This window comes from Bombina bombina, chromosome 1, assembly GCF_027579735.1.
Source record: "Bombina bombina isolate aBomBom1 chromosome 1, aBomBom1.pri, whole genome shotgun sequence".
NCBI lineage: Eukaryota > Metazoa > Chordata > Amphibia > Anura > Bombinatoridae > Bombina > Bombina bombina.
In genome coordinates, this window is record NC_069499.1 from 756,018,047 (window position 1) to 756,040,850 (window position 22,804).

The 22,804-nt window shown below is 38.6% G+C and overlaps 1 protein-coding gene across 2 annotated transcripts in view; it reads right to left on the reverse strand.

The window, feature by feature from the left end:
* CHRDL1 (chordin like 1) overlaps positions 1–22,804 on the reverse strand; it is a 277,410-nt gene that overhangs the window by 168,374 nt on the left and 86,232 nt on the right. For both annotated transcript variants that reach the window (XM_053699306.1, XM_053699308.1), the window contains one exon: positions 17,995–18,094. In XM_053699306.1, coding sequence (XP_053555281.1) covers positions 17,995–18,094 — 100 coding nt within the window. The remainder of the gene's footprint in view (positions 1–17,994; positions 18,095–22,804) is intronic.

Below are 22,804 nucleotides of genomic sequence, written 5' to 3' on the forward strand. Positions count from 1 at the left end.
CTTCCCTTTAACTTGAGGATCGAGGGCTTAATTGCCCCAAGAGATACTGTCTACAAAGAATATTACCCACTACATAGCAACTTGAGAGTTAAAACAAGTTTAATTCTTCAGATGGAGAATTTATTAAAACGTATAAGACTGGGTGTTGAATAATTCTGATAAGGGTTGTGGGGTATCAGTCATCCAGCTTGAGGCTGGATGGATTCCGTTTGGTAACTCCAGGTAACCCTAAATGAGACTCTCATGTTGCAACACCAAAGGCTTTCTTGTTCCTATATAGTTTAGACTCACCCTCTACCTACGCTAAAGTTCATTTTCATAAACCCACAGCATATAATTAAGTTGGAACTCTTGCTGTTTTCTGTTTTTTTGATGTTTCCTTATTTCTTCTATAACAGGCCTCCACTTTATCAAATAAATTAATGTTAACCTTTGCTTCATGCAACAAACCTTCACCCCTTTCCCAAAGGTCTCTTATGTAGGCAAGTGTATACAAATTGTACCTCATTTTTATTTTCCTCTACATCACTATTTTACACTACTGCAAACACTTTGTTAGCATGAAATGATGTTTAATGTATATAGCTAGTTAACTCACACCACAACTAAGAATGTCTACTACTTAAAATATGTAATATGGTCTGGTGGATTTTAACTGAGAGATCATGAGGTTCTTTTTTATTTGACTATTCCCAGAGGCATATCCTCCATATAGCAAAAGATATTTCAGTAAGCCCCTCTATATTGTTTTGCCTTGTCTGATTAGAATACAGCTCTCTAAGGCCTAGATTTGGAGTTTGGCGTTAGCCGTGAAAACCAGCGTTAGAGGCTCCTAACGCTGGTGTTAGGCTAACTCCGGTATTTGGAGTCACTCAAAATAGGGTCTAACGCTCACTTTTCAGCCGCGACTTTTCCATACCGCAGATCCCCTTACGTCAATTGCGTATCCTATCTTTTCAATGGGATCTTTCTAACTCCGGTATTTAGAGTCGTGTCTGAAGTGAGCGTTAGACATCTAACGACAAAACTCCAGCCGCAGGAAAAAAGTCAGTAGTTAAGAGCTTTCTGGGCTAACGCCGGTTTGTTATTATTTTGACAGCCTGATGAAACGGCAATTTTGCTGAGAAACGCGTTGCTGTGATTGTTTTTATCTTAAATAAAACCTTTTTATTTGAGTCACCTTGCTACCTGTCACTTATTGCCCTGGTGCAATCCATATCTAACACCGGTGTCTCTCCTGGTTGAGACCGCAACCACCTATTTCCAGCGAGTGACCGTTGATCCGGACCTGACAGGTGAATTGGCCTGCTATTGGTTACAGGGGTCACGTGTACCGGCTTCTTTGTGTGTCCGTCGGGCGACTCTGAACAGTCCCGATCCGCTTCAACAGGCACAGTACGTGTGCCGCAGCCTTTGTGAGTATATCCTGCACACAGGGGGGGGCTATTGGCCCATGGTTCAGACGATATTGTTTTATGTTTGGCGCCTCTCTTGTCTTTTTATCTAACGCCGGTTTATAAAGCTCTTAACTACTGTGCTCTAAAGTACACTAACACCCATAAACTACCTATGTACCCCTAAACCGAGGTCTCCCCACATCGCCGCTACTCAATTAAATTTTTTTAACCCCTAATCTGCCGACCGCCACCCTACGTTATACTTATGTACCCCTAATCTGCTGCCCCTAACACCGCCGACCCCTGTATTATATTTATTAACCCCTAACCTGCCCCCCACAACGTCGCCTCCACCTACCTACACTTATTAACCCCTAATCTGCCGACCGCAAAGCGCCGCCACCTACGTTATCCTTATGTACCCCTAATCTGCTGCCCCTAACACCGCCGACCCCTATATTATATTTATTAACCCCTAATCTGCCCCCCACAACGTCGCCTCCACCTGCCTACACTTATTAACCCCTAATCTGCCGACCGGACCTGAGCGCTACTATAATAAAGTTATAAACCCCTAAACCGCCTCACTAACCCTATAATAAATAGTATTAACCCCTAATCTGCCCTCCCTAACATCGCCGACACCTAACTTCAAACATTAACCCCTAATCTGCCGACTGGAGCTCACCACTATTCTAATAAATGTATTAACCCCTAAAGCTAAGTCTAACCCTAACACCCCCCTAAGTTAAATATAATTTAAATCTAACGAAATTAATTAACTCTTATTAAATAAATTATTCCTATTTAAAGCTAAATACTTACCTGTAAAATAAATCCTAATATAGCTACAATATAAATTATAATTATATTATAGCTATTTTAGGATTTATATTTATTTTACAGGTAACTTTGTATATAGGTACAATAGCTATTAAATAGTTAAGAACTATTTAATAGCTAAAATAGTTAAAATAATTACAAAATTACCTGTAAAATAAATCCTAACCTAAGTTACAATTAAACCTAACACTACACTATCAATAAATTAATTAAATAAACTACCTACAATTACCTACAATTAACCTAACACTACACTATCAATAAATTAATTAAATACAATTCCTACAAATAAATACAATTAAATAAACTAGCTAAAGTACAAAAAATAAAAAAGAACTAAGTTACAAAAAATAAAAAAATATTTACAAACATAAGAAAAATATTACAACAATTTTAAACTAATTACACCTACTCTAAGCCCCCTAATAAAATAACAAAGCCCCCCAAAATAAAAAAATGCCCTACCCTATTCTAAATTACTAAAGTTCAAAGCTCTTTTACCTTACCAGCCCTGAACAGGGCCCTTTGCGGGGCATGCCCCAAAGAATTCAGCTCTTTTGCCTGTAAAAAAAAACCATACAATACCCCCTCCCAACATTACAACCCACCACCCACATACCCCTAATCTAACCCAAACCCCCCTTAAATAAACCTAACACTAAGCCCCTGAAGATCTTCCTACCTTATCTTCACCATACCAGGTTCACCGATCCGTCCTGAAGAGCTCCTCCGATGTCCTGATCCAAGCCCAAGCGGGGGGGCTGAAGAGGTCCATGATCCGGCTGAAGTCTTCATCCAAGCGGGAGCTGAAGAGGTCCATGATCCGGATGAAGTCTTCATCCAAGCGGGAGCTGAAGAGGTCCATGATCCGGATGAAGTCTTCTGATTGGATCAGCCAATCGGATTGAACTTGATTCTGATTGGCTGATTCCATCAGCCAATCAGAATATTCCTACCTTAATTCCGATTGGCTGATAGAATCCTATCAGCCAATCGGAATTCGAGGGACGCCATCTTGGATGACGTCCCTTAAAGGAACCGTCATTCGGCTAGTAGGCGTCGGGAGAAGAGGATGTTCCGCGTCGGATGGAAGATGATGGCTCCCGAAGAAAGAAGATTGAAGATGCCGTTGATAGAAGACTTCATCCGGATCATGGACCTCTTCAGCTCCCGGTGAGCTCCAGTCGGCAGATTAGGGGTTAATGTTTGAAGTTAGGTGTCGGCGATGTTAGGGAGCGTAGATTAGAGGTTAATACTATTTATTATAGGGTTAGTGAGGCGGATTAGGGGTTAATAACTTTATTATAGTAGCGCTCAGGTCCGGTCGGCAGATTAGGGGTTAATAAGTGTAGGCAGGTGGAGGCGACGTTGTGGGGGGCAGATTAGGGGTTAATAAATATAATATAGGGGTCGGCGATGTTAGGGCAGCAGATTAGGGGTACATAGGGATAATGTAGGTGGCGGGGGTGTACGGAGCGGCAGATTAGGGGTTAAAAATAATATGCAGGGGTCAGCGATAGCGGGGCGGCAGATTAGGGGTTAATAAGTGTAAGGTTAGGGGTGTTTAGACTCGGGGTACATGTTAGGGTGTTAGGTGCAGACGTAGGAAGTGTTTCCGCATAGCAAACAATGGGGCTGCGTTAGGAGCTGAACGCGGCTTTTTTTGTAGGTGTTTTTCAGCTCAAACAGCCCCATTGTTTTCAATGGGAGAATCGTGCACGAGCACGTTTTTGAGGCTGGCCGCTTGCGTAAGCAACTCTGGTATCGAGAGTTGAAGCTGCGTTAAATATGCTCTACGCTCCTTTTTTGGAGCCTAGCGCAGCCTTTATGTGGACTCTCAATACCAGAGTTATTTTTATGGTGCGGCCAGAAAAAAGCCGGCGTTAGATTTTCGGGTCGTTACCGACAAAACTCCAAATCTAGCCGTTAGGTTTTAATAAATGTCTTGGAATGGCTCGGCATAAACCCGCACTGCCAGCGGCCGAGGTAGTGTGGTGCACTATTATAGTTGTACAAATATGAGAGAATTGAGTAACATTCAATATTAGCGCAGGCTTTTTTGCAGCCCCAAACTGGGTTCACTGGGTATATGACTTGCTGATGATATTTAAGATGTATTATCTTTAAGAGCTTGTGTATCCTGAGGTATAACCAGCTATAAGAGCTCGTTTCTCCTTGATGGACTCTTTGTGACCTAGACACACTCACGTATTATGTCAGTACCTACACCAAACCTGAACACTCCTACAACTCCAGCTTAGGCTTTTTTATAAAGTTAACATAGTGATCCTGTATAACAGATCCTAGAGCGTTTTGCTCCCTGTATATTTCACAAGTTATTATTCCTGCTTTATCATTTCACCCATTTTTCAAGGTCCAAGAGTGACCGTATTGCACATTAGAGCGCCTCATCTAAGCCATTTAGTTTACATAGGTCCATAAGTGGCCTGTTGAAGCATTAGAGGTGCATTCATCCCATATATAAAAATAAAATGAGGTTTCACTTCTCTAGTTCAGTAGTAACCTGTTTAATAGAACTGTACTGACTTTCTATATGCTTGCAGTCGTGTATTATGTACTCCGATATTTGTTGTTCTATATGTAACAGCTAAATAATTTATGATGTACCTACTGTATTCAATATTGAACTTTTGTTTAATGTTACTTATGTGTATAACCTCAATAAAAACTTAAAAAAAAAAATAGGGACTGTCACTGTTTTCAGAGTCTGCATTAGGCTTGAGAAAGGCCTGAAGCTAGGCCAAAACACGTAAACTGATTTTTTTGCAGCTTGAGTTTCCTATTGTGCTACACAGTTTGGGGGTCCAGTAAGCCTAATAAGCTTGGTCAGGGACTTATAGATACACAGTTGTGCACTATATTTATGTTTTCTTATAGTTCATTGACCCAGAACTGAGATATATTCACATACATCAGAATATTTTTAACTTTTTGGATACTTTTTGTAACTTTTTATATTTTATACATGTTTTACTTTTTTTCACTGGTATTATAAATAATTTTCCAATCTTGGGACACACGATAAGTTCATATTTTTTATCATCCAGTATTGTTTTTTTTAATTTTTTCTCACTTTTATTTCTTCATTTATCATTATTCATCATTTTATTTTTTATCACCTATTTGAATTTTTGTTATATGGACTGATGGACACTTAGGGCTCCATTTATTAAGCAGCGGATGCTGCTTCGAAGCCCCATAGTTTCAGGTCTTTTGAAACAGAACTTTAAGAAGCAGCAGACCGCTGCTCCTTAACTTGTCTGCCACCTTTTAGATCAGATGAATGACGGCCCCTGCTAGCAGCCAATTGTCCGTCAGTGAACAGGGGGCAGCATTGCACAAGCATTTCACCAGCATTTCTCTACAGTGAATCATGTCTGCTTGACTTTTGTTAAATCTACCCCATAGTATACTTGTGGATTGATGGACATTTAGTATACTTCAATTGGGACTGACGCAGATCATTATTTTTGTGGGCCCATACTGTTGTTGTTTTTTTATTCCCGTATCCTACTATAAGGTTTATCATTTATATTTTATATTTGTATGCACTTCATCCCTCTAGGCGTTCTCTTATACTGTATATACCTCATTGTACCTTTCAGAGATTTGGTTACTAGATCTCTATCTGGGAGCTTTTGCATATTTGCATTTGGACCAGTATTGCTCACATATGTTTTTTCGTAAAAGTATGTGGACACCTTACCATCACACCTAAATGAGCTTTCTACCCAAGAGCACAGTTATGCTGGAACAGGAAAGGGCCTTTCCCAAGCTGCTGCCACAAAGTTGGAAGCACCAAATTTTCTAAAATGTCTTTGCATCCTGTAGCATTACATTTACCTTTCACTGGAACTAAGAGGCCAAGACCAAATGCTTAAAAACAGCCCCATACCATTATCCCTCCTCCACTAAACATTACAGTAGGCACTATGCATTCCATTAGGTAGTATTATCTTGGCATCACAGCTCTTGCCAAGATTGAACTCTAAATTCCCATGCCCTTGCTGAGCATCAATGGAGATATCACATAGGAAAATATTGCCCAATTAGAATTTTTAGAGGGTCTGAACTCTATGGGCCCATTTCTCTAAAGCTCTCTAATAAACTAAGATTATCAAAAGTGATCCTCCAGCACAACCCCTCACAAGATTTCAGTAAGGCAAATGTTGCTCTTTCTCTCTAAGGAGAGTTCCATGCTATTCTGGATTTGAAGGAGACACTAGCTTTGTGCAATATAGCATTGCATGACATGATTGTTTTGTTGCATTTACACTTTGTGCTTTTTATATTAATTTATTTGCAACCTGAGGTCAGTAATTATGAATCGTGCAGATGAATTGCTCCTTTTATAATTTTTAATATCGTGTTTTGGACTTTTAGCGATTCATATTGTTATATATCATTATGACAGCAACCATTTAACAACGATGGCCATATATTGGTGATTTTAGAGTTTGCACTAACATTGGGAGATTTTCTACTTGCAAATGGAATGATTATAATGAAGATGAAGGTATTAAATAATGTATATGTGTTGTATTTCAATACTAAGAAGCTAAAATAGAACAAATACAATAATACAGGGACACACGTGGACCAGCACCCTTATTTCGCTCCCCCTGTATGCCCAGCCCCCTGCATGGCCCACCCCTATACCAACATTCACTGTTACATATATAAAGAATAACACTATATATTACACCTCCTCATACCATAAACACTTCTTCATAAACTAAATACAGGATGTACACAAGGCTTTTATGAATACAATCTGTAGCTTCTAACCCTCTTATGTAAATGTACATTTTTGTGCTATATAAGTTGTTACTATTATTATTATTATTATTATTATTATTACATTTCACCTTGTTATATCCTCACTCTGGACATTGTAGGGCCCCCCAAAGCACGGGACCCTGTGTGGGTGTCCCTCTTGCCCTGCACTAACAAGGCTAAAGTGCCTGACTGCAAGCAAAGTGCCACATATCACGTGCTGGGAATATCTCACAAGCCTCCCAGCTGACTCAATCACAGGCTCACACATAGACATGACTGTTTTAAAACAACCCAGCGCAGGAACAACAGTGTTAAATGTAAAATAATGATAAAATAATAAAAACACTCTGCTTGCTAAAGATTAGAAAATGGTAAATTTTAATCTTAGAAAAGATGCTTTAAGTTAGATGGTAGCAGGTTCAGGAGAAATGTGATGAAGCATTATTATTTTACAAAACGAGTGGTTGATTCATGGAAGAAACTTCCAATTGAGGTGGTAAACAAAAATTTTAAAAGTATTCAAAAATGCTTGGAACATGAATAAGGCTATCATAAGAAATACGTAACATGTAATATGGGTAGACAACAGGCCTGGTTCTTATCTACAGTCAGATTCTATGTTACTATGTTTCACCAGGTTAATTATCACTATTAAAAGTTACCTTTTGTTTTAATGCGCTTGTGTCTTTAATTGTGCTTAATTTCTTCTTCACTGGGATTGAGGAGGAGCTGCCAGCACTATTGGATTTTCAGGACTTTTGAAAATAATTATTATTGGATGTCCTGAGACCATAAGTATTCTGTTTATGTACTTAAAATACACTGATCTGACCACTAATAGTGTCCATTTATGATCATGTTCAAGAATATTTAGTAAAAGTATTGTAGCAATTTTAGAAAAAAAACACTTCTCCCATGTATAGCTAGTATTACTACTCTTTAAAACGAATACAGTATTGGAGTCAGGGAGACACCTCTTGGAGGAGAAACATGAGGCCACATTGCCTTAAATGATTCCGATTGGTCTACACCAATATTATCTGGTTGCAGCCCAAGAAAGGGATTAGTATATCCAGGCTAAGGCTGCCTCAATTTCTTAAGTCCACAGGAAGGAAATAAGATCAGATGTGAAGTGATTCATGAACAAGCACCATAAGAGGATGAGGAAGTACAAATCTTCCGGAGCTTTTTCTAATCCTACTGTTAATGGCATTGACCTTTATAAGTGCCATGTTTTGGTCTGGGGAGATGTAAGCTGAACCTTCCTTCTATAAAATGGTTTGATGCTCACTGAGACAGATCTGCTCTATTAACAATCCAAAGGCACCCAGTATTACAATCACTAAAATTAGATTATGGAATCACACCGTCTGCACTATGAGAAAGAAAAGTTATTTTATCATGATGGTCAAAATCCCAAAGCAGCTATAGTGAAATCTCTCATGGTCTCTCTTAATATTATCTTGTTATTTGTCATGTTATTTACTAAAATGCTAGTTCTATTGAAAAGAGTGTGGTTAAGATCTTTTTTTAAACTGGACTTTTTCATCCTTGATTGTAATCTGGCCTCTTTTGTCATCATAGGACAAAAAAGAGCAGACCTTATACTTTTATGTGTATTTAGCTACATTTTAAGTTTATAATAATTCATTATCATACTTTTGTTTCTGTATGTTTCCTGTTTATAATATTTTCACTCATATGGTTTATTATTCTCGAATATGTTTATGTAAGAATCAATCTCTAAATAAATAAAAAATACAAACAAATGTTAGTTGGCTCTAACATATTTCATAAACAGGTACCAGGTTGACATCTTTTAGATAAGAAATATTTTTATAAAATAAGTTTTTTTAAATATAGATTTCTACGGTGCATCTGTGCATATTAGTGCAGTACTAGGTCTATGTTTCAGAATACAATGTAGTGTGAGGAAAGGGGGATACAGAAAAAAAGGAACACAACAGATAGGGTCAGAGCAGGCGAAGGGGAGGGAAGAAGGAAAAGGGAAAGAGAAATCAAGGTGGGAAAATATGTGAAATAGCAGACAAGTATCACACACCACTCTTCTCTTCCACTGAGGTCTTCACACTGTTCTTTGATTGACAAGCAGACTTACAGACAACTATCACACACCCCTCTGCACTTTGCCAAATACCACTATATATAGCCATGTTTTTACACTGAGGTCTACTCTACATGCAACTTCCTGCTCTCCTGCAAGTGCAATTTCACACTCCTTTGCTCTGTGCTCTACTCCACAGACCCTCATACACCTCCTTGCAGACCCTCACACCATTCTGCTCCCTCACATCTTCAGAGACTTATCCCACACTACTGCTATCCCCCACAAACCATTGGACACATCTGCTAGACTGTCCACACTTGCCTCTGTTGATCTCCCCAGAAACTCACACCCAGATGTTAACACATGTCTCTGCTCCACACTACAGACAAATATATTCATACTTCCCACAGATACAAACATGGTGTCACAAACTGGTTTCCTTTCCCCACTGACTCATCTACATAGCTCTATAGTGTCTGCTCAATCCTACAGTTACTCTATTGGTCCTTTTATTTACTTCAATGACCACCAGAAATATAACTGCAATGCCTTAAATATGCTCAACAACTTATGGAAACCTACAGCACCTGAGGGAATTTTCTGCTTTAGTTCAGTATGATATATTTGCAAACTCATTCATCTAAGCCACATTTTTTTCTCAAGACCCCATATATTAACCTCCTTCGCTATTTCTCCTAATACTGCTGAAAGTACATGAAGTTTGGGAATTACAAAGATGTCTTGTTCATACCACACAAGCTTACAGGGTGATGTCAAGCCTATGCATATTTTACCCACATATGTATTAACTTGCAATACCAAGATATAGGGGCATATTTATCAAGCGCCGTACGGAGCTTGATGCCCCCTGTTTCTGGCAAGCCTTCAGGCTCGCCGGAAACACAAGTTATGAAGCAGCGGTCTAAAGACTGCTTCTCCATAACCTGTCCGCCTGCTCTGAAGCGGAGGACAGAAAACAACAGAAATCAACCCGATCCAATACGATCAGGTTGATTGACACCCCCTGCTAGCGGCCAATGATAAATGCAGAGAGCGTATGCTGTCTGCATTTATCGATGTGCAGCGGACATGATCCGCAATATCGGATCATGTCCGCTCGCACAATGATAATTCGGCCCCATTGAGAGAATAAAACTATGGGATGATTACTGATCACAATATGCTTGTGAAGTACGCGGTGTCAGTATACAGTCCTAATATTGCAGTAGCTGTAACAATGGAACTACATTATGGTAAAACCAGGACAAGAGACTTAACAACTCATGATAGTGCTGCGGAATCTGTTGGCGCTCTACAAATACCTGATAATAATAATAATAATGACTTTTGATCTTCAGGTGTAAAATAGAAAAATATAACATCACAAAATCCTGCAATGGCTTTTGTTTTACACACAGTTTTTCATTACGTTTAACAGCTTGCAAAAAAACTGCAGGGGATAAGTACAAAATTGGCCTTTTTAACATGTTTGCATCTAACCATCATTATTGTGTAGTCTTTTGTATTTGGCATTAAACATATTTATGTATGTAAATATATTTAATTACCATATACATGATTTCTCATAACAAAACAGAAATCACAACCACAAAATCTAGAAAGGACGTTCAGAAATCCCATTATTAAAATGTTTGCTTATTTCATATTTGCATTTTCATGATTGTAACTTATTTACGGCTAGATTACAAGTGGAGCGCTAATTTATGGTTGGTTATTGCAACCACAAGCTCACGGAGGCAATTAGTGCTCAGAAAATTAGACCGAGATCAGATCTATGGTTAATTTTCTAAAAGTGCCCTAAATGCCCCCACAATAAAAATTATTGCACTAGACAGTTTTAAGGGGTTAAAGGTGGTGGGTGTGGGGTGTTAGAAAACAAAACGGCACTGAAAAGTGCCTTAACATTGCAGTCTATGGGAACTGTGTGCTCCTTGTAAATATATATGTATATGCTTATATACATATATATTTATTTGTTATTATGTGTATATACTCATATTAACACATACATATATATGTATATATCCATATCCATATATATTTAAAATTGCTGCCATTGCTGCGCTAGTTCTCATGCGCTAGTAATAATATTCAGCAAAGGCAAATTTACAGTGAGATTTGGAACTTTTGACAATCCATCGGCATTTGCAACACAGCTCTCTCATGGTTCTCTTTCTACCTGTCTAACCGTACCTTCAGAGTAGCCTTCTCTGGTGTATCCTCTGCCCCTTTACCACTTTCTGTTGGAGTACCACAAGGCTTTGTCCTTGGTCCCCTTCTATTCTCAATTTATATGTCATCATTAGGTTCCTTAATAAAGTCCGACAGGTTTCAATATTGTTTGTATGCTGATGACACCTTGATAACTCATGTCACTAAATGTCATTCTCATATCTCATCTTGGCTGTCCTCTCACTACCTTAAGCTACATTTCTTCAAAACTAAGCTCCTTATTTCCCAACCTCCATCCAAAATCTCCACCCCTTATTTTTCTATAACTGTTGATCATTACGCCAACTCTGCATGCCCGATCTCTTGGGGTCACACTTAACTCAGATCTTTCTTTTACTACTCACATTCAGTCTTTGGCCTATTTCTGCCGCTTCCACCTTAAAAAATATCTACAACATTTGACATTTCCTCACACAAGACACAACTAAGATTTTAATCCACTCTCATCCTTTCCTACCTTGTCTGCTGCAACTCCATTCTCTCTGGTCTCCCTAGTTGCCGTCTAGCTCCTTTATAATCCATAATTAATGTCTCTGCCAGGCTCCTCTTCCTTACACATCACTCTTCCTCTGCTGCACCTCTCTGCCAATCCCTTCACTGGCTTCTTCTAGCCTCCAGAATAAAACACAAAATTCTGACGATGACATACAAGGCCCTCAATAGCACTGTTCCACCTTATATCTCAGACCTTGTCTCCAGATACTGTCCCTCACGTTGCCTTCATTCTGCTCAGGACATCCTCCTCTCCTCCTCTCTTGTTAGCTCCTCATATTCCTGTCTACAGGACTTCTGCACACTGTCCCCTATTTTGTGGAACTCTCGGCCTCGCTCTGCAAGACTCTCCCCTAGTTTTGAAAGTTTCATGCGCTCCTAAGATTCTACTATTCAGGGATGCATACGACATACGCTAACCTCAGTTCCTCTCCCTCCTTTGTTATCTCCTTGAACCCCCTTAGCTTTTCATCCCATGAGCCCAACTGTTAGCAGATTACCTTCATAAGAGCCGACTACAACAGTGTAACTCTCAGCAGGGCCCTTTACCCACTTGTTCCATATAAATGTTATCTGCATATCATGCGTATGTGAATAGCACTGCAGAATCTTTTGGTGCTCTACAAATAACTGAAAAAACTTAGCAGTTTCATGGCTTACAGTATAATTGTTTCAAACCTATTATAGAAGGTGATATCAATCACGGTCACTATCTTCTTAAAGAAAATAAATTCTTCTTGATTTTAAACAAAACTCTTGCAAAAACAGAAAAGAATATTTACTCAAATCAATGAGAAAACTTAAAAAACATTAATCAAACATGCCAAGTATAATCATTATGTCCATTTACAAATGTAATTGAGATTTTTAAAACTTATCAGTATAGTTAAAGGGATCTGAAACCCAAATTTTGTCTTTTATGATTCATATAGGACATGCGATTTTAAACAACTTTCTAATTTACCTCTATTATAATTTTTTCTTCGTTCTCTTGGTATCTTTTGGTCAAAAGCAGGGATGTAAGCTTAGGAGACGGCCCATTTCTGGAGCACTATATGGCAGCAGTTTTGCTAGAATGTTATTCATTTTCAAAAACACTAGATGTCAGCACTATTTCCTGCCATGTAGTTCTCCAGATGCCCTCCTAGGTACTGTATCTCTGCAACACAAAATAGCATAGGAATTAAGCAAATTTTATAATAGAAGTACATTTGAAACTTTTTGAAAAACATAATTTATGTAAGAACTTACCTGATAAATTAATTTCTTTCATATTGGCAAGAGTCCATGAGCTAGTGACATATGGGATATACAATCCTACCAGGAGGGGCAAAGTTTCCCAAACCTCAAAATGCCTATAAATACACCCCTCACCACACCCACAATTCAGTTTAACGAATAGCAAAGCAGTGGGGTGATAAAGAAAGGAGTAGAAAGCATCAACAAAGGAAATTTGGAAATAATTGTGCTTTATACAAAAAAATCATAACCACCATAAAAAGGGTGGGCCTCATGGACTCTTGCCAATATGAAAGAAATTAATTTATCAGGTAAGTTCTTACATAAATTATGTTTTCTTTCATGTAATTGGCAAGAGTCCATGAGCTAGTGACATATCGGATATCAATACCCAAGATGTGGATCTTCCACTCAAGAGTCACTAGAGAGGGAGGGAATAAAAATAAAAACAGCCATATTCCGCTGAAAAAATAAATCCACAACCCAAAAGAATAAGTTTATTTTCATTTTGAAAGAAAAAAGCTTAAATCAAAAACAGAAGAATCAAACTGAAACAGCTGCCTGAAGAACTTTTCTACCAAAAACTGCTTCCGAAGAAGCAAATACATCAAAACGGTAGAATTTAGTAAATGTATGCAAAGAGGACCAAGTTGCCGTTTTGCAAATCTGATCAAATGAAGCTTCATTCTTAAAAGCCCATGAAGTGGAGACTGATCTAGTAGAATGAGCTGTAATTCTCTGAGGCGGGGCCTGACCAAACTCCAAATAAGCTTGATAAATCAAAAGTTTCAAGCCAAGGAAATAGCAGAATCCTTCTGACCTTTCCTAGGACCAGAAAATAAAACAAATAGACTGGAAGTCTTCCTGAAATTTTTAGTAGCTTCCACATAATATTTCAAAGCTCTTACCACATCCAAAGAATGTAAGGATCTCTCCAAAGAATTCTTAGGATTAGGACATAATGAAGGAACAACAATTTCTCTACTAATGATGTTAGAATTCACAACTTTAGGTAAAAATTGAAAAGAAGTCCGCAAAACTGCCTTATCCTGATGAAAAATCAGAAAAGGAGACTCACAAGAAAGAGCAGATAACTCAGAAACTCTTCTAGCAGAAGAGATGGCCAAAAGAAACAACACTTTCCCAGAAAGTAGTTTAATGTCCAAAGAATGCATAGGTTCAAATGGAGGAGCCTGTAAAGCCTTCAGAACCAAATTAAGACTCCAAGGAGGAGAAATTGACTTAATGACAGGCTTAATACGAATTAAAGCCTGTACAAAAGAGTGTATATCAGGAAGTATAGCAATCTTTCTGTGAAATAAAACAGAAAGAGCAGAGATTTGTCCTTTCAAGGAACTTGCAGACAAACCCTTATCCAAACCATCCTGAAGAAACTGTAAAATTCTAGGAATTCTAAAAGAATGCCAGGAGAATTTATAAAAAGAACACCATGAAATGTAAGTCTTCCAAACTCTATAATAAATCTTTCTAGAAACAGATTTACGAGCTTGTAACATAGTATTAATCACTGAGTCAGAGAAACCTCTATAACTTAGAACTAAGCGTTCAATTTCCATACCTTCAAATTTAATGATTTGAGATCCTGATGGAAAAACGGACCTTGAGATAGTAGGTCCGGCCGTAACGGAAGTGGCCAAGGCGGGCAACTGGACATCCAAACCAGATCCGCATACCAAAACCTGTGTGGCCATGCTGGAGCCACCAGCAACACAAAAGACTGTTCCATGATGATTTTGGAGATCACTCTTGGAAGAAGAAGTAGAGGCGGGAAGATGTAAGCAGGATGATAACACCAAGGAAGTGTCAACGCATCCACTGCTTCCGCCTGAACATCCCTGGACCTGGATAGATATCTGGGAAGTTTCTTGTTTAGATGAGAGGCCATGAGATCTATCTCTGGAAGACCCCACATCTGAACAATCTGAGAAAACACATCTGGATGGAGAGACCACTCCCTTGGATGTAAAGTCTGGCAGCTGAGATAATCTGCCTCCCAATTTTCTACACCTGGGATATGCACCACAGAGATTAGAGAGGAGCTTCTTTCATAGCTTGGGGACTGTGAGTCCCACCCTGATGATTGACAAAAGCCACAGTTGTGATATTGTCTGTCTGAAAACAAATGAACGGTTCTCTCTTTAGCAGAGGCCAGAACGGAAGAGCCCTGAGAATTGCAAAAAAAGTTCTAAAATAAAATATTTATTGGCAATCTCGCCTCTTGAGATTTCCAAACCCCTTGTGCTGTCAGAGATCCCCAAACTGAAAGACTCACATCTGTTGAGATCACAGTCCAGGTTGGCCAAACAAAAGAATCCCCTTGAACCAAACAATGGTGATCTATCCACCATGTCAGAGAGTGTCGTACATTGGGATTCAAGGATATTAATTGTGTTATTTTTGTATAATCCCTGCACCATTGATTCAGCATACAAAGCTGTAGAGGTCTCATGTGAAAACGAGCAAAGGGGATCGCGTCCGATGCTGCAGTCATGAGACCTAAAACTTCCATGCACATAGCCACTGAAGGGAATGACTAAGACTGAAGGTGCCGGCATGCTGCGACCAATTTTAAACGTCTCTTGTCTGTTAGAGACAGAGTCATCGACACTGCATCTACCTGGAAGCCTAAAAAGGTGACCCTTGTCTGAGGAATCAAGAACCTTTTTGGTAAATTAATCCTCCAACCATGTTTCCAAAGAAACAACAGTAGTTGATTTGTGTGAGATTCTGCAGTACGTAAAGACTGAGCTAGTACCAAGATATCGTCCAAATAAGGAAACACTGCAATACCCTGTTCTCTGATTACAGATAGTAGGGCGCCCAGAACCTTTGAAAAGATTCTTGGAGCTGTTGCTAGGCCAAATGGAAGAGCAACAAATTGGTAATGCTTGTCTAGAAAAAAGAATCTCAGAAACTGATAGTGTTCTGGATGAATCGGAATATGAAGGTATGCATCCTGCAAGTCTATTGTGGACATATAATGTCCTCGCTGAACAAAAGGCAGAATAGTCCTTATAGTCACCATCTTGAAAGTTACGTAAACATAACGTAAACTCTTTTTTGTCGCCAAAAATAACCGGAAATGACACACTTGCGTCACTAATGACGCCGCTGTGTGAAAGGTCTCAGCGTCACGTATGACGCCGGAAATGACGAAGTTGCGTCATAAACGTATGTTTTCGCGCCAAAAATTTCTCGCGCCAAGAATGACGCAATAAAGTTTAGCATTTGACGCACCCGCGGGCCTAATACCCGCAATTGCAAGAAGTAGTCAATTGAAAAAAGACTAAACCCCAGGTAAGAAAAACAATTCTTAAAATGTTTACATTCCCCAAATATGAAACTGACAGTCTGCAGAAGGAAATACATGAACCTGACTCATGGCAAATATAAGTACAATACATATATTTAGAACTTTATATAAATGCATAAAGTGCCAAACCATAGCTGATAGTGTCTTAAGTAATGAAAACATACTTACCAAAAGACACCCATCCAAATATAGCAGATAGCCAAACCAGTACTAAAACAGTTATTAGTAGAGGTAATGGTAAATTGAGAGTATATCGTCGATCTGAAAAGGGAGGTAGGAGATGAATCTCTACGACCGATAACAGAGAACCTATGAAATAGACCCCCGTTAGGGAAATCATCGTATTCAAATAAGTGATTCTCCCTTCACGTCCCTCTGACATTCGCTGTACTCTGAGAGGAATCGGGCTTCAACAATGCTGAGAAGCGCATATCAACGTAGAAATCTTAGCACAAACTTACTTCACCACCTTTACAAAGTTTGTAAAACTAAATTGTGGGTGTGGTGAGGGGTGTATTTATAGGCATTTTGAGGTTTGAGAAACTTTGCCCCCCTGGTAGGATTGTATATCCCATATGTCACTAGCTCATGGACTCTTGCCAATTACATGAAAGAAATAGTATGTTCTGTCAGAATTACAAAATATTTTTTTGGGGTTTCATATCCCTTTAATTTTTTTGGCAGGAAATTTTTTTTTGAATATTCTTCCCCAATACTTTGCTCCATCTTTGTGCTTACCGCCTCCTTTTGGGAGACTTAATAAGTGGGTAAAGTCTGGCAGTGGTAAAACAATAATGTGTGCAGTGTAAACATGGTGCAAATGATCATTTATAGGTTCCCACTGATTCTAATGGGAGTTGAACATAGTAAACTGAGGCTGATATTTAGGAAGCACTAAAAGAAGACAGGGTACCATGTAAATTGCAGAGATTTACGATTTAACGAATGCCGGGCGGACATGATTCACTGCAGTGAATCATCTCCGCCCATCATCATTATTTGCCGAAAGAATACGCTGTGAGGATTTAACAATGCACAAGCAATTCTTGGGAAATGCTTAAGCAATGCCGCCCCCTGCACATTTGGGGCCCATTGGCCACTAACAGACAATGTCAATCATCCCGATCGGATCGGATTGGGATGATTGCAGTCCACCACAACTGGCGGACACGTTAAGGAGCATCAGTCTTATGATCGCTGCTTCTTAACTTGAGTTTCAGGTGGACTTGAAACTTCAGGGGTAGAAAGTAGCATCTGCTGCTTAATAAATCTACCCCTATGTATTAAACCCACAGTATATTTTCAAATACCACTCAGGATCTGCAGAGATCTGCTGGTTCCAAGTGGTAATGTCCAGTGACCCAATTAGCAGTGGCAGTTGTAGGACGAAGCTGTGCGACTGCCGCTGCTGATTGACTCACGGATTGGAACTCATAATTGTTTTCATTGTAATGGCCCTTTAAGGTATAGTACTTTGTTAACACAGATGCATTTTTATTACCAAGAAGTACACTAATTGCTCCCCCATAGAACATCAAAGGAGATTGGGGATTTTCTTGAATACTTACTTTTTACTTGCTCTAACCTGCAACCGTCCATCAGGAGAAGCAGAAGGACATATGGGAAAATAAAGCTTCTTTTCATCTTCTTGTAGTGAGGGATTGGGAACTGAAATGGTCAATAATAGAACAGTTACTAATAGTATAATGGCAGTGAGTTTACATTAATATCTCATCAACAGAGTTTAAAAACAAACACTTAAAGGGATACAAGGAAATAAACTGCCATTGGCTCCCTTCTTCAGTAGAGCAACCACAGCTTGTTCTTGTTCTGTCCAGATGAAGAACTGTTAAGATGCACAACTGCATACAAACTTGTTAGCTCTACCTATGAAGATTTTTTGTTTAATAAACAACCACAGCACTGCCAAATCATTGTATGAGATAATGTGACACTATTTTGTAATAGTCTTGGGTGATCCCCAATGTTCAGAGATCAACAGTAAATCCACAATAAATCATGTGTAATATAGTGTGGAGAAAAAAAAAAATAAGTTCCCTATACAGTATATTAAAAATATTGTATGTATCTTCATAATACACTGTTTAACAAACATCTACAGAATTAGATGCATATGTAAATAAAGGTAGGGGGTCAATGGTTTGAATGAGATTGTCAGAAATATAAACAGAGATATAAAGAACAGGTATATAGCTAAAGCATAACATCTTTATCTATCTATCTATCTATCTATCTATCTATCTATATATATATATATATATATATATATAATGACATCTGTTATTATTTATGTAGTTCATAGTGAGCAATCATCCAGTAATATCACAGAAAATTTGTGTACCTAAATAAATCTACAGTAAATAATAAATATGTTTTAATCTCCCTTAAAAGGACGGTCTACTCCAAAAATGTTATTGTTTAAATAGATAGATAATCCTTTTATTACTAGGGTGACCATATTGCTGCTTTAAAAAGGGACAGCTGTTTTCAGGGCTGTTAAAAAAAAATGTTTTGTATAAGAACCCTGACATATGTATTTTTCATATGTGTCCCTTTTTAAAGCGGTAATAATATGGTCACCCTATTTATGACCCATTCCATGACCAACACAGTTATATTAATATACGGTTTACCTCTGTGATTACCTTGTATCTAAGCCTCCTTTGACAGCCCCCTTATCACATGGCTATTTATTTATTATCTATTAAATAATCGTATCCCAGTGTAGGGATAGAAAAGAACGCTGAAAATGAGACAATAAAATGTCAAAAAAATAATAAACTTATGAGTCTAATGAAACGGATCTACCGTATCAGTTTTGTGATGTGTCCATATAGTAATGGTAGATTGAAGGGATGGAAATATCCTTCTTTTTCGTGTAGTAGGTCAGGCTGCTCCTCTTGGTCCCAGAGAGTGTAGGAAAACTGTTGGAATACAAAGGGTAGAGAGAGGGCGCCACAATAGCGTGATACCGTCTGGAAATGCAGGTATAGATGAAAATAAGTAATGTGCTTACCAGATGGTGTGGCACTGTGCTGTGACCAGTGCATGAAAGCGATTCGCTTTTATCTGATGAAACGACCCAGTTGGGGTTGAGAAACGCGTCATAACAATAAAGCTATTTTATCTATGAAGTTGTCTGTGTTGTGCTACTCCAACACCAATAGAACAACACGCAAAAAAACTTTTACCTTTTTTAATAATTGAAGTCCAGTCACCAGGAGGTGTGTATCAAGCTGGAACTGGGAAAAGAACTTTTGGAGATTGGTATCCACAGTGTACTAGCCACTGTTAAGTTCTAGCAAGCTTTCACGCACTGGTCACAGCACAGTGCCACACCATCTGGTAAGCACATTAATTATTTTCATCAATACCTGCATTTCCAGATGGTATCACGTTATTGTGGCGCCCTCTCTCTACCCTTTGCATTTATTATCTATTGACTTGCATTTTAGCCAATTAGTACAGTGTCATACACAACTTCTGGGGAGTGAGCACAGTGTTATCTATATGATAGACATGAACTAGCAGTCTCCTTTTGGGAAAAGCTAATAAAAAAAGCATGTGATAAGAGGCTGTCTATAGTGGCTTAGAAACAGGCAGAAGTTTAGAGGTTTAGTGTTATAAAGTATATTAATATAACAATGCATTATCTATCTTTTTAAACAATAACAATTTTGGTGTAGACTGTCCCTTTAATTCCCATTCAAAGCAGATTATTTTACAGCCCTTAAAGGGACAGTCAAGTCAAAATTAAGTTTTATGGTTTAGATAGAATAAGCTTTTTTTTAAACTTCCATTATCAAATCTGCTTTGTTCTCTTGTTTGAAAAGTAAGTCTAGGTAGGCTCATAGGGGCTCAGGGGTGTGCGTTTGTCTTTAATACTCTATGTCAGCAGTGATTGTAACAATTTATAACTGCTACATACAATATTGCAAAACACTACTGCTATAGAGTATTAATGATACATGCATGCTCCTTAGCTCCTATAAGTCTAGCTAGACTTACTTTTCAACAAAGGATACCAAGAGAACAAACAAAATTTGATAACAGAAGTAGATTCATAACACTTCTATAATTAACCTTCTCATAGGGGTTACACACACAGTAGAAATGCCACTCAGGACCCGCAGAGCACTGCTGGTCCTGAGCGTAAACTGGCGCTGATCCAATCAACAGTGGACACAGTAATGTAGGGTTAATAGTCTTAAAATGATATGCATTAATAAATGACAGCATTTAGTTTTCAGGTTTTACAGCTCTTTAAATACAGTAGAATTGCACAATCAACAATTGCATCATAAAAAGAGTGCAACAGCACCTACTCTGCATTTCTAATGAGCAGTAGATTTTATTTTTTTTAATTCTTCCATTTTCCTGCCCCCTGTATCATGTGACGGCCATCAGCAAATCACAGACTCATATATGCATACACTGTAAACATTTGTTTTTAATTGCATGCTTTAGATTAAACATTTTGACTTTAGTGTCCCTTTAATATATAATAAATGCTACTCACATGGACAACTTGAACCCCATTAACCCACTATACAAGGAAACACTCACTGATAGGGCCATATTGCTTGTCAATGTTTCTAATTGGCTGTGGAGGCTATAAAATTGTGATGTAAGGTAAAAAGAGTGCATATCCACCATTTTACATATGCACTTTAGATATGTTTGTTTTGCACCCAGAATCTCTTGTGGGAGTAGAAACACAGCAATCTTCAGATTTAAAGGGATATTAAACACTGATAATATGTAATAATATGTAGTTAAAAAAACGTTGCAAAAGACTTTCATTATTTATTTTGTTCCCCTTTCCTTTAACTTAATTCTTAAAATTGTTGGTTTTCTAAATTCCACTGAATTTCAATAAATTAATGGGTGCTGCCATGTTTCTCCTTATTAGTTTCCCATGCTGAAGACAATTAGGGACAAAAATTAAACAGGCAATAAAAGTGACGGTGCAAAAATGGTTTCCACACAGCTTTGTTTGCGCAAACATAGATACATAGAAAATTAGTTCAAACATGGAGGTGCCCATTACTTTATAGACGTACTTTATAAAAACTAAACCTTTACACTTTTATTTTCAATATTTAAACAACTAATATAAATGCAAAATATACATTTACATATTTTTCTAAGGCTAATCTTTGCTTTGAATAGATCATTATGTCTAGGGTGTATTTACTGTTTAATGTCCCTTTAAAATACATGAAATAAGAAAAATAAACAATTATAGTACATTTCAAGCTTACTTCACTATGCATGTTTAAAGGGATACAAAAGTAAAAAATGAAGTTTCATGATTCTGATAGAACCTGCAAATTGAAACAATTTTTCAATATATTTCCATTATCAAAATATGCCCATTTATTTTATATGCACCCTTTCTGAGGCTCCAGCTCCTACTGAGCATTAGCAAAACAGCACAATATATAAGTACAGTATATTAATTTTGTGATTGGATGATAGCTGTCACATGATACAGGGGAGGGAAGATTGGATTACCTTTAAAATTTACCAGAAAATATTTTACTGCTCATTTCAAATAAAGTAAGTGCTATTACATTGTCTTTTTAGTGTGCATTTGTCAATTATTCAATGCTACTGTTTTTAACCCCTTAAGGACCGAGGATGTACGCTGTACATCCTCAAAAAAAATACACTTAACGACCGAAGACGTACGGCATACGTCCTTGGTATTGGAAAGCAGTGGAAGCGATCCTGATCACTTCCAGCCGCTTTCCGGTTATTGCAGTGATGCCTCGATATCGAGGCATCCTGCAATAACCCTGCTTGGCCATCCAATGCAAAGAGAGCCACTCGATGGCCGGTATCTTTGGTGGGTGGGAGCCGACGTGGGAGGCGGGTGGGCGGCCATCGATAGGCCGTGTGATGTGGAGGTTGGCGGGATCGACAGGGGAGCACACTGACGCGCGCGCGTGCACGGGGCGGGAGCGGGTGGGAACCTCTACACTACAGAAATTTTTTGGTTAAGAAGTGGGAGAAAGGAGGGTGGGAATTTGCCCTACATTATCCATTAGGGTACTTGGAGGGGGTGGGGGGGTGGTCTGCCAGTACCCAAGATGGCACCTATTAAGGTAGAGGGGGAGGGTTAGATAGCTGTTTGGGGGGGGGGGGATCAGGGAGGTTGGGGGCTAAGGGGGATCCTACACAGCAGCATATGTAAATATGCTATAAAAAAATATACCTTTTATTTTAGTACTGGCAGACTTTCTGCCAGTACTTAAGATGGCGGGGACAATTGTGAAGTGGAGGAGGGAAGAGAGCTGTTTGGGAGGGATCAGGGGGTCTGATGTGTCAGGTAGGAGGCTGATCTCTACACTA